Source organism: Rhinoderma darwinii (genome assembly GCF_050947455.1).
Source record: "Rhinoderma darwinii isolate aRhiDar2 chromosome 1 unlocalized genomic scaffold, aRhiDar2.hap1 SUPER_1_unloc_2, whole genome shotgun sequence".
NCBI classification, from domain to species: Eukaryota; Metazoa; Chordata; class Amphibia; order Anura; family Rhinodermatidae; genus Rhinoderma; species Rhinoderma darwinii.
The window spans coordinates 244,466-257,521 of NW_027461656.1; the positions used below are offsets into that span (position 1 = coordinate 244,466).

The following is a 13,056-nucleotide window of genomic DNA, read 5'->3' on the forward strand; positions in this document are numbered from 1 at the left end:
TTCTCTTGCAGCACGGTGGCTTAGTGGTTAGCACTGTTCTCTTGCAGGAAGGTGGCTCAGTGGTTAGCACTGTTCTCGTAGCACGGTGGCTCAGTTGGTAGCACTGTTCTCTTGCAGCACGGTGTCTCAGTGGTCAGCACTGTTCTCTTGCAGCACGGTGGCTCTGGTCAGCACTGTTCTTTTGCAGCACGGTGGCTCAGTGGTCAGCACTGTTTTCTTGCAGCATGGTGACTCAGTGGTCAGCACTGTTCTATTGCAGCACGGTGGCTCAGTGGTCATCACTGTTCTCTTGCAGGATGGTGGCTTAGTGGTTAGAACTGTTCTCTTGCAGCACAGTGTCTCAGTGGTTAGCACTGTTCTCTTGCAGCACGGTGGCTCAGTGGTTAGCACTGTTCTCTTGCAGCACAGTGGCTCAGTGGTTAGCACTGTTCTCTTGCAGCACAGTGGCTCAGTGGTTAGCACTGTTCTCGTAGCACGGTGGCTCTGTGGTTAGCCCTGTTTTTCTGCAGCACGGTGGCTCAGTGGTTAGCCCTGTTTTTCTGCAGCACGGTGGCTCAGTGGTCATCACTGTTCTCTTGCAGAATGGTGGCTCAGTGGTCAGCACTGTTCTCTTGCAGCACAATGGCTCAGAGGTTAGCACTGTTCCCTTGCAGCACGGTAGCTCAGTAGTCAGTACTGTTTTCTTGTAGTACGGTGGCTCAGTGGTTAGCACTGATCTCTTGCAGTATGGTGGCTCATTGATTCACACTGTTCTCTTGCAGCACGGTGACTTAGTGGTTCGCACTGTTCTCTTGCAGCATGGTGGCTCAGTGGTCAGCACTGTTCTCTTGCAGCACGATGGCTCAGTGGTCAGCACTGTTCTATTGCAGCACGGTGGCTCAGTGGTTAGTACTGTTCTCTTGCAGCACCGTGGCTCTGTGGTTCGCACTGTTCTCTTGCAGCACTGTAGCTCAGTGGTCAGCACTGTTCTCTTGCAGCATGATGACTCAGTGGTCAGCACTGTTCTATTGCAGCACGGTGGCTCAGTGGTCATCACTGTTCTCTTGCAGGATGGTGGCTTAGTGGTTAGCACTGTTCTCTTGCAGGAAGGTGGCTCAGTGGTTAGCACTGTTCTCGTAGCACGGTGGCTCAGTTGGTAGCACTGTTCTCTTGCAGCACGGTGTCTCAGTGGTCAGCACTGTTCTCTTGCAGCACGGTGGCTCTGGTCAGCACTGTTCTCTTGCAGCACGGTGGCTCAGTGGTCAGCACTGTTTTCTTGCAGCATGGTGACTCAGTGGTCAGCACTGTTCTATTGCAGCACGGTGTCTCAGTGGTCAGCACTGTTCTCTTGCAGCACGGTGGCTCTGGTCAGCACTGTTCTCTTGCAGCACGGTGGCTCAGTGGTCAGCACTGTTTTCTTGCAGCATGGTGACTCAGTGGTCAGCACTGTTCTATTGCAGCATGGTGACTCAGTGGTCAGCACTGTTCTCTTGCAGGATGGTGGCTTAGTGGTTAGCACTGTTCTCTTGCAGCACAGTGTCTCAGTGGTTAGCACTGTTGTCTTGCAGCACAATGGCTCAGTGCTTAGCACTGTTCTCTTGCAGCACAGTGGCTCAGTGGTTAGCACTGTTCTCTTGCAGGAAGGTGGCTCAGTGGTTAGCACTGTTCTCGTAGCACAGTGGCTCAGTGGTTAGCCCTGTTTTTCTGCAGCACGGTGGCTCAGTGGTCATCACTGTTCTCTTGCAGCATGTTGGCTCAGTGGTCAGCACTGTTCTCTTGCATCAAGGTGGCTCAGTTGTCAGCACTGTATTCTTACAGCACGGTGGCTCAGTGGTCAGCACTGTTCTCTTGCAGCACAATGGCTCAGAGGTTAGCACTGTTCCCTTGCAGCACGGTAGCTCAGTAGTCAGCACTGTTCTCTTGCAGCACGGTGGCTCAGTGGTTCGCACTGTTCTCTTGCAGCATGGTGGCTCAGTGGTTCGCACTGTTCTCTTGCAGCACGGTGACTTAGTGGTCAGCACTGTTCTCTTGCAGGAAGGTGGCTCAGTGGTTAGCACTGTTCTCGTAGCACGGTGGCTCAGTGGTTAGCACTGTTCTCGTAGCACGGTGGCTCAGTGGTTAGCACTGTTCTCGTAGCACGGTGGCTCAGTGGTTAGCACTGTTTTTCTGCAGCACGGTGGCTCAGTGGTCATCACTGTTCTCTTGCAGCATGGTGGCTCAGTGGTCAGCACTGTTCTCTTGCAGCACCGTGGCTCTGTGGTTCGCACTGTTCTCTTGCAGCACGGTAGCACGATGGCTCAGTGGTTAGCACTGTACTCTTGTAGCATGGTAGCTCAGTGGTCAGCACTGTTCTCATGCAGCACGGTGGCTCAGTGGTCAGCACTGTTCTCTTGCAGCACGGTGGCTCAGTGGTCAGCACTGTTCTCTTGCAGCACGGTGGCTCAGTGGTCAGCACTGTTCTCTTGCAGCACGGTGGCTCAGTGGTCCGCACTGTTCTCTTGCAGCACAGTGGCTCAGTGGTTCGCACTGTTCTCTTGCAGCACAGTTGCTCAGTGGTTCGCACTTTTCTCTTGCAGCACAGTAGCGGTTACCACTGTTCTCTTGTAGCACGGGGGCTCAGTGGTCAGTACTGTTCTCTTTCAGCTGGGTAGCTCAGTGGTCAGTACTGTTCTCTTTCAGCTGGGTAGCTCAGTGGTAAGTACTGTTCTCTTGCAGCACGGGGGCTCAGTGGTCAGTACTGTTCTAAGTACTGTTCTAAGTACTGTTCTCTTGCAGCAGGGTAGCTCAGTGGTTAGCACTGTTCTCTTGCAGCATGGTAGCTCAGTGGTCAGCACTGTTCTCTTGCAGCACGGTGACATAGTGGTTCGCACTGTTCTCTTGCAGCATGGTGGCTCAGTGGTCAGCACTGTTCTCTTGCAGCACGGTGGCTCAGTGGTTAGTACTGTTCTCTTGCAGCACCGTGGCTCTGTGGTTCGCACTGTTCTCTTGCAGCACGGTGGCTCAGTGGTCAGCGCTGTTCTCTTGCAGCACGGTAGCTCAGTGGGCAGTACTGTTTTCTTGCAGCACGGTGGCTCAGTGGTCAGCACTGTTCTCTTGCAGCACGGTGGCTCCGTGGTCAGCACTGTTCTCTTGCAGCACGGTGGCTCAGTGGTCAGCACTGTTCTCTTGCAGCACTGTGGCTCAGTGGTCTGCACTGTTCTCTTGCAGCACGATGGCTCAGTGGTCAGCACTGTTCTCTTGCAGCACGGTGGCTCCGTGGTCAGCACTGTTCTCTTGCAGCACGGTGGCTCAGTGGTCAGCACTGTTCTCTTGCAGCACTGTGGCTCAGTGGTCTGCACTGTTCTCTTGCAGCACGATGGCTCAGTGGTTAGCACTGTTCTCTTGCAGCACAGTGACTCAGTGGCTCACACTGTTCTCTTGCAGCACGGTAGCGGTTAGCACTGTTCTCTTGCAGCACAATGGCTCAGAGGTTAGCACTGTTCCCTTGCAGCACGGTAGCTCAGTGGTCAGTACTGTTCTCAAGTAGCACGGTAGCTTAGTGGTCAGAACTGTTCTCTTGCAGCATGGTGGCTCAGTGGTCAGCACTGTTCTCTTGCAGCACGGTAGCTCAGTGTTCAGCACTGTTCTCATGCAGCACGGTGGCTCGGTCAGCACTGTTCTCTTGTAGCACGGTGGCTCAGTGGTCAGCACTGTTCTCTTACAGCACCGTGGCTCAGTGGTCAGCACTGTTCTCTTGCAGCACGGTGGCTCCGTGGTCAGCACTGTTCTCTTGCAGCACGGTGGCTCAGTGGTCAGCACTGTTCTCTTGCAGCACGGTGGCTCAGTGGTTCGCACTGTTCTCTTGCAGCACGTTAGTGGTTGGCACTGTTCTCGTAGCATAGTGGCTCAGTGGTCAGCACTGTTCTCGTAGCACGGTGGCTCAGTGGTTAGCACTGTTTTTCTGCAGCACGGTGGCTCAGTGGTCATCACTGTTCTCTTGCAGCATGGTGGCTCAGTGGTCAGCACTGTTCTCTTGCAGCACGGTGGCTCAGTGGTCAGCACTGTTCTCTTGCAGCACGGTGGCTCAGTGGTAAGTACTATTCTCTTGCAGCACGGTGGCTCAGTGGTTAGCACTGTTCTCTTGCAGCACGGTAGCTCAGTGGTCAGCACTGTTTTCTTGCAGCATGGTGACTCAGTGGTCAGCACTGTTCTCTTGCAGCACGGTGACTCAGTGGTCAGCACTGTTCTATTGCAGCACAGTGGCTCAGTGGTTAGCACTGTTCTCTTGCAGCACGGGGGCCCATTGGTTGGCACTGTTCTCTTGCAGCACGGTGGCTCAGTGGTCAGCACTGTTCTCTTGCAGCACGGTGGCTCAGTGGTTAGCACTGTACTCTTGTAGCACGGTAGCTCAGTGTTCAGCACTGTTCTCATGCAGCACGGTGGCTCGGTCAGCACTGTTCTCTTGCAGCAGGGTAGCTCAGTGGTTGGCACTGTTCTCTTGCAGCACGGTGGCTCAGTGGTTAGCACTGTTTTTCTGCAGCACGGTGGCATAGTGGTAAGTACTATTCTCTTGTAGCACGGGGACTCAGTGGTCAGCACTGTTCTCTTGCGGCCCTGGGTTTGAGTCTGACCCTTGCATGGAGCCTCCCCGTGTTCTTGTGCCTTTCCTCCGCGTTCTCCTTGGTAGCCGCAGCTGCACTGCTCTTACAGTAATGAAGCCTTTTCACAGTGGGACATTATGGATGGGCCCCATTTCTTTCCTTTAGCTCGGGGGCCCCCTCTGCTATTCACTCACCCATCAAAAGTATATTATTTTCTCTGGATGATTAGAGATTTATAGATGTTAGTCCCTTCATGACCGCTTCTCTTTAAAGTAACACCACCCCATTTTAAATGAAATCTGAGCGTTTTTTTGCGCTCCTGTAGATGTTATTGCATCTCGCCGCACCGGTCACCTCTCCCGTCTAGTTTACTAAATACTTGTATTCCAAATTAATAAAACAATTCTAAAAAATAATTTCGTAGCATTCTACATTGTGCCATTCCTCTGTTATTCCTCCTAGAAATGTGTGACTAAATTGATAACTGGGTGTTACTATTCCCCTTGTCAAGAGGAGTGTCCCCACACAGTCTCAATCGGTCAGCACTGATTAGACAGTGTCTGTTTAGGGACCCACCCCCAACTGTTATCACCCAGTTGTCAATTTATTCATAAATACCTAGGCAGAAAACGGAGGAACGGCACAACGTAGACATCTAAGGAAAGATGCTCCACAATTGTTATTTTATGGGCAATTATTTACTAAAATAGACATTTCAGGAGAGGCGACCGCTCCACTCAGGAGAGGCGACAGCCCCACTCAGGAGAGGCGACAGCCCCACTCAGGAGAGGCGACAGCCCCACTCAGGAGAGGCGACAGCCCCACTCAGGAGAGGCGACAGCCCCACTCAGGAGAGGCGACAGCCCCACTCAGCAGAGGCGACAGCCCCACTCAGCAGAGGCGACAGCCCCACTCAGGAGAGGCGACAGCCCCACTCAGCAGAGGCGACAGCCCCACTCAGGAGAGGCGACAGCCCCACTCAGGAGAGGCGACAGCCCCACTCAGGAGAGGCGACAGCCCCACTCAGGAGAGGCGACAGCCCCACTCAGGAGAGGAGACAGCCCCACTCAGGGGAGGCGACAGCCCCACTCAGCGGAGGCGACAGCCCCACTCAGCGGAGGAGACAGCCCCACTCAGCGGAGGCGACAGCCCCACTCAGCGGAGGCGACAGCCCCACTCAGCGGAGGCGACAGCCCCACTCAGCGGAGGCGACCGCCCCACTCAGCGGAGGCGACCGCCCCACTCAGCGGAGGCGACCGCCCCACTCAGCGGAGGCGACCGCCCCACTCAGCGGAGGCGACCGCCCCACTCAGCGGAGGAGACCGCCCCACTCAGCGGAGGAGACCGCCCCACTCAGCGGAGGAGACCGCCCCACTCAGCGGAGGAGACCGCCCCACTCAGGGGAGGCGACCGCCCCACTCAGGGGAGGCGACCGCCCCACTCAGGGGAGGCGACCGCCCCACTCAGGGGAGGCGACCGCCCCACTCAGGGGAGGCGACCGCCCCACTCAGCAGAGGCGACCGCCCCACTCAGCAGAGGCGACAGCCCCACTCAGCAGAGGCGACAGCCCCACTCAGGGGAGGCGACCGCCCCACTCAGGGGAGGCGACCGCCCCACTCAGGAGAAGCGACAGCCCCACTCAGGAGAGGCGACAGACCCACTCAGCAGAGGCGACAGCCCCACTCAGGAGAGGTGACAGCTCCACTTTACAGGAATGGCGTCCATGTGATTCACGTTCTGGCACATAGAGGGGGGGTACTGATTGGTAGATCCCCTCTAGAGCCTGTATATACTTTAATAGGACATATAGACAAGGCTGGTCTTCATGGGATCTTTAAATACAATGAACCAGTGGCCAGTGTATATTTGAGATGTAGCTACACATGTTTTTAAAGGAGGTAAAATTATGATTCTGTCTCTTAGAAACAAGTGTTTTAAAACACCAGTTTCCTGCCTTTGAAGCAGCTGCCTGGCATTGTGCTGTCATTCAGCCTACAAGTGCTCAGCCTTTTTCCATAGTAATTCTGTTATTACTGCTCCCAGGGTGACACATGGCAGTGGCTTCATATCCGCTCATGGTCTGGGCTCCCGAGGGTTGAGTGGCTATACTGCAGGAAATCACAATATATAGTTATCCTGCACATATACATATATACACACACACACACACATATACACACACACACACGCAATGTACTGTACACATCACATTAACCAGAACCATTTATTCCTTGTATTATAAAAATGCAAAATATCATGTAGGAGACGAGGACAGTCCCTGCCGGGACACAACTCTGTCTAAGTCCCCTGGTTATGAGTACAGTATATAATACATATATATATAATACAGTCAGGCAGCAATCCAGGAGCCTCCAAACCTCAGACATGGAGAGGACATTTGGAAGTAGAAGATCACCGGCTGTAATAAGTCTTGGACTGGGAACCTTCTTCAGACGTGACCTCAGAAGGGAACACATCTGCGGATATGGTCATGAGTCCGCACGATGGGGGGACTGAGACAGAAAAAGATCAGGTGGAACCTCATGGATTATTGTCTTCAGCCTATAAACTTATTCTCCTATTGAGTCCACAAACAGCAGCTTTATTACAACCACCTTCATCGTGCACAGCAAGCGGAGTGTGTTCCTGGTCATCGGAGCAGAGGCCGCAAACTTATTATGTATATAACACATGACCGCTCCAGCATTTTTATCACAAAACTCCCATATCCTCGTAGATTAGCTCAGACCACTCATTCTCTGGGACCGTCTTGCCAGCGGAGGTTCGGACCCTCATGTTGTCCTGCTGGGCAGGCGGAGATTTGTTTGGCCCGGATTGTGGTCTATGTGATATAGGTTGTGATGGTAGAGCGGGTGTTGTGCCCGTCAGTGGGAGAGGTCCTGTGGACTGTGGCTTTGGTGGCAGAGGTGGTGTCGATTTATCTACGTTCCCTGTTTTTAACACTTGACTGTACACGGCTTCTGTGTTTCCATTGTTATTATTGATATTTGAGTGGGTGGCATGAGCGGGCACTGATGCCTTGTCAGGGTCTTCTCTCCCTGGTGGTTTGGGTATCTGCTTTCCTTGAGGCTTTGGCTTTGGAGCAGGAATTGGTTTAGGACCAGTTCTGTGACGTGGTTGAGTGTCTTTGCCCGGAAAGATTGGCATCGAGTAGTCATCAGAGTTGGGATTGTATGGGAACTCATATCCAACCTTTTCATCGTTGGCCTTTCCCCAGGCCGTAGCCTCAGTCTGTACCTCTGAGTATAATTGGGGAGGGACGCTAGATTGTGCTATGCCCTCAGGCTCATCGTAAATATGCTCCTCACCTTCTCTTAAAAGTTTTGGAAGACCCAAATGATGGGCACTGATGCCTCCTCCCACAACTTCATAGCCAACATGCTCATAGAGGTCTGAGTAGAGGGGGGAGGGCGCAGATTTCTCCTTGTTTAACCTCACATCTTTACCAGCTATAACACTGTCCACAGGGTCTGAATACAGGGGATCAAAATGAGGATTTACCCCCTTGACTGAATCTTTGGGCTCTGAATAAACCATCAGGTGCTCGTCATCCCCAGAATGGCGGCTGACAGAACGACTGATTGGAGAGCGGGGGGGCGTGCTGGTCTTCCCAGGTATTGGACCCAAAGACGAGGGGTCAAGCAGGTGCTGGGGCTGAACATGCTTAGCCACAGGAAGATTGGGAAGAGCTCTGCCTATTAGTGACTTCTCCTCCACATCCTTCTTAGTCTGGACGTCAGATCCACTGGAGTCGGATCCCAGAGAGGTGTTATCTGTGGGCACCTCCGTGTCTAGAGCCGGGCAGCTGAGACGCTTCTCTGGACCCTGCTGAGCCCGGATGGAGACCTCCACTTTCTGGAAAATTTCATGACCTTGTGATGTCTCAAAAGTAAAATTTCCAGGACCTGATTGGCATCTTCTGCCGGCTTCAAAAGAGAACATGACCTAAAGGAGTAAAAAGTACAAGATGATGAAAACTGTAGAGAAATATGAAAACCAATCCGGAAACTCCACCCAAAAACTGCAACTCTCCTTATTACTTTATTCCTGGACTACACATCTTATATACAGTGACAGCTATTCATCTATTACTACTGACAACCAGCCGGTATATCATGTGTGAGAGGTTGTCACAGCCCCGCCTCCTGTTACTGACATCACTGATATATAATATAATTACACTGTGATCAGACATGAGATCCACACATCTTATATACAGTAACAGCTATTCATCTATTACTACTGACAACCAGCCTGTATATCATGTGTGAGAGGTTGTCACAGCCCCGCCCCCTGTTACTGACATCACTGATATATAATATAATTACATGTGATCAGACATGAGATCCACACATCTTATATACAGTAACAGCTATTCATCTATTACTACTGACACCAGCCTGTATATCATGTGTGAGAGGTTGTCACAGCCCCGCCCCCTGTTACTGACATCACTGATATATAATATAATTACATTGTGATCAGACATGAGATCCACACATCTTATATACAGTAACAGCTATTCATCTATTACTACTGACAACCAGCCTGTATATCATGTGTGAGAGGTTGTCACAGCCCCGCCCCTGTTACTGACATCACTGATATATAATATAATTACATGTGATCAGACATGAGATCCACACATCTTATATACAGTCACAGCTATTCATCTATTACTACTGACAGCCAGCCTGTATATCATGTGTGAGAGGTTGTCACAGCTCCGCCCCCTGTTACTGACATCACTGATATATAATATAATTACACTGTGATCAGACATGAGATCCACACATCTTATATACAGTAACAGCTATTCATCTATTACTACTGACAACCAGCCTGTATATCATGTGTGAGGTTGTCACAGCCCCGCCCCCTGTTACTGACATCACTGATATATAATTACACTGTGATCAGACATGAGATCCACACATCTTATATACAGTCACAGCTATTCATCTATTACTACTGACAACCAGCCTGTATATCATGTGTGAGAGGTTGTCACAGCCCCGCCCCCTGTTACTGACATCACTGATATATAATATAATTACATTGTGATCAGACATGAGATCCACACATCTTATATACAGTAACAGCTATTCATCTATTACTACTGACAACCAGCCTGTATATCATGTGTGAGGTTGTCACAGCCCCGCCCCTGTTACTGACATCACTGATATATAATATAATTACACTGTGATCAGACATGAGATCCACACATCTTATATACAGTCACAGCTATTCATCTATCACTACTGACAACCAGCCTGTATATCATGTGTGAGAGGTTGTCACAGCCCCGCCCCCTGTTACTGACATCACTGATATATAATATAATTACACTGTGATCAGACATGAGATCCACACATCTTATATACAGTCACAGCTATTCATCTATTACTACTGACAACCAGCCTGTATATCATGTGTGAGAGGTTGTCACAGCCCCGCCCCCTGTTACTGACATCACTGATATATAATATAATTACACTGTGATCAGACATGAGATCCACACATCTTATATACAGTGACAGCTATTCATCTATTACTACTGACAACCAGCCTGTATACCATGTGTGAGAGGTTGTCACAGCCCCGCCCCCTGTTACTGACATCACTGATATATAATATAATTACATTGTGATCAGACATGAGATCCACACATCTTATATACAGTCACAGCTATTCATCTATTACTACTGACAACCAGCCTGTATATCATGTGTGAGAGGTTGTCACAGCCCCGCCCCCTGTTACTGACATCACTGATATATAATATAATTACACTGTGATCAGACATGAGATCCACACATCTTATATACAGTAACAGCTACTCATCTATTACTACTGACAACCAGCCTGTATATCATGTGTGAGAGGTTGTCACAGCCCCGCCCCCTGTTACTGACATCACTGATATATAATATAATTACACTGTGATCAGACATGAGATCCACACATCTTATATACAGTCACAGCTACTCATCTATTACTACTGACAACCAGCCTGTATATCATGTGTGAGGTTGTCACAGCCCCGCCCCCTGTTACTGACATCACTGATATATAATATAATTACACTGTGATCAGACATGAGATCCACACATCTTATATACAGTAACAGCTATTCATCTATTACTACTGACAACCAGCCTGTATACCATGTGTGAGAGGTTGTCACAGCCCCGCCCCGTTACTGACATCACTGATATATAATATAATTACATGTGATCAGACATGAGATCCACACATCTTATATACAGTAACCGCTATTCATCTATTACTACTGACAACCAGCCTGTATATCATGTGTGAGAGGTTGTCACAGCCCCGCCCCCTGTTACTGACATCACTGATATATAATATAATTACATGTGATCAGACATGAGATCCACACATCTTATATACAGTCACAGCTATTCATCTATTACTACTGACAGCCAGCCTGTATATCATGTGTGAGAGGTTGTCACAGCTCCGCCCCCTGTTACTGACATCACTGATATATAATATAATTACACTGTGATCAGACATGAGATCCACACATCTTATATACAGTAACAGCTATTCATGTATCACTACTGACAACCAGCCTGTATATCATGTGTGAGAGGTTGTCACAGCACCGCCCCCTGTTACTGACATCACTGATATATAATATAATTACATTGTGATCAGACATGAGATCCACACATCTTATATACAGTAACAGCTACTCATCTATTACTACTGACAACCAGCCTGTATATCATGTGTGAGGTTGTCACAGCCCCGCCCCCTGTTACTGACATCACTGATATATAATATAATTACATTGTGATCAGACATGAGATCCACACATCTTATATACAGTCACAGCTATTCATCTATTACTACTGACAACCAGCCTGTATATCATGTGTGAGAGGTTGTCACAGCCCCGCCCCCTGTTACTGACATCACTGATATATAATATAATTACATTGTGATCAGACATGAGATCCACACATCTTATATACAGTAACAGCTACTCATCTATTACTACTGACAACCAGCCTGTATATCATGTGTGAGAGGTTGTCACAGCCCCGCCCCCTGTTACTGACATCACTGATATATAATATAATTACACTGTGATCAGACATGAGATCCACACATCTTATATACAGTAACAGCTATTCATCTATTACTACTGATAACCAGCCTGTATATCATGTGTGAGAGGTTGTCACAGCTCCGCCCCCTGTTACTGACATCACTGATATATAATATAATTACATGTGATCAGACATGAGATCCACACATCTTATATACAGTCACAGCTATTCATCTATTACTACTGACAACCAGCCTGTATATCATGTGTGAGAGGTTGTCACAGCCCCGCCCCCTGTTACTGACATCACTGATATATAATATAATTACACTGTGATCAGACATGACATCCACACATCTTATATACAGTCACAGCTATTCATCTATTACTACTGACAACCTGCCTGTATATCATGTGTGAGAGGTTGTCACAGCCCCGCCCCCTGTTACTGACATCACTGATATATAATATAATTACATTGTGATCAGACATGAGATCCACACATCTTATATACAGTAACAGCTATTCATCTATTACTACTGACAACCAGCCTGTATATCATGTGTGAGAGGTTGTCACAGCCCCGCCCCCTGTTACTGACATCACTGATATATAATATAATTACATTGTGATCAGACATGAGATCCACACATCTTATATACAGTAACAGCTATTCATCTATTACTACTGACAACCAGCCTGTATATCATGTGTGAGAGGTTGTCACAGCCCCGCCCCCTGTTACTGACATCACTGATATATAATATAATTACATGTGATCAGACATGAGATCCACACATCTTATATACAGTCACAGCTATTCATCTATTACTACTGACAACCAGCCTGTATATGATGTGTGAGAGGTTGTCACAACCCCGCCCCCTGTCACTGACATCACGTAATTAATCACTTCTTTAGTTGTGGGTCTGTAGCTTTTCCTTCCCCAGCCATGAGATGACCCCTACCTTGTCTCGTCCGTATCTCCGCAGCAGTTTGTAAGGCCAGGAATATAGGACGTCCTTGGTGTTTGGATTCTTCAGTATCAGGCCGTCGGTTTCAGCTCTCAGGAGATAAGATCCACGGAGGGAGCAACGCTCTGCAGCTTCCGTCCTCTGCACTGCGACCCGGAATTCTGACACTGCAACAAGAAGACAACGGTCCAGTTCAGGACTAGAATATGATAATAGCTGCGCAGACACTAATAAGATAAGATCAGGGTCCCGATGCCTCGTCCCGCCACTTCCTTCTAATGTCATCGGTTTTTAGCCACCTGTATGGTAGTAAAGTCCTGGCCACAGCTGAAGCTTCGTCACTGTATAATAAAAGATCTGCACATTTGTAATAGACAGTATGTATAAGGTAAGTGCCTCCTCTATAATGTAATATCGC

The 13,056-nt window shown here is 49.0% G+C and overlaps 1 protein-coding gene across 1 annotated transcript; it reads right to left on the bottom strand.

Moving 5' to 3' along the window:
* Positions 1-6,769: 6,769 nt before the first annotated feature.
* On the bottom strand, positions 6,770-12,801 carry LOC142670908 (docking protein 1-like). The gene is made up of 2 exons (XM_075847122.1): positions 12,633-12,801; positions 6,770-8,525 (listed from the first exon to the last, which is right to left on the bottom strand). Exon 2 carries the CDS (start codon positions 8,520-8,522, stop codon positions 7,272-7,274), a length of 1,251 nt encoding a protein of 416 aa, XP_075703237.1. The 5' UTR covers positions 8,523-8,525; positions 12,633-12,801; the 3' UTR covers positions 6,770-7,271.
* Positions 12,802-13,056: the final 255 nt, after the last annotated feature.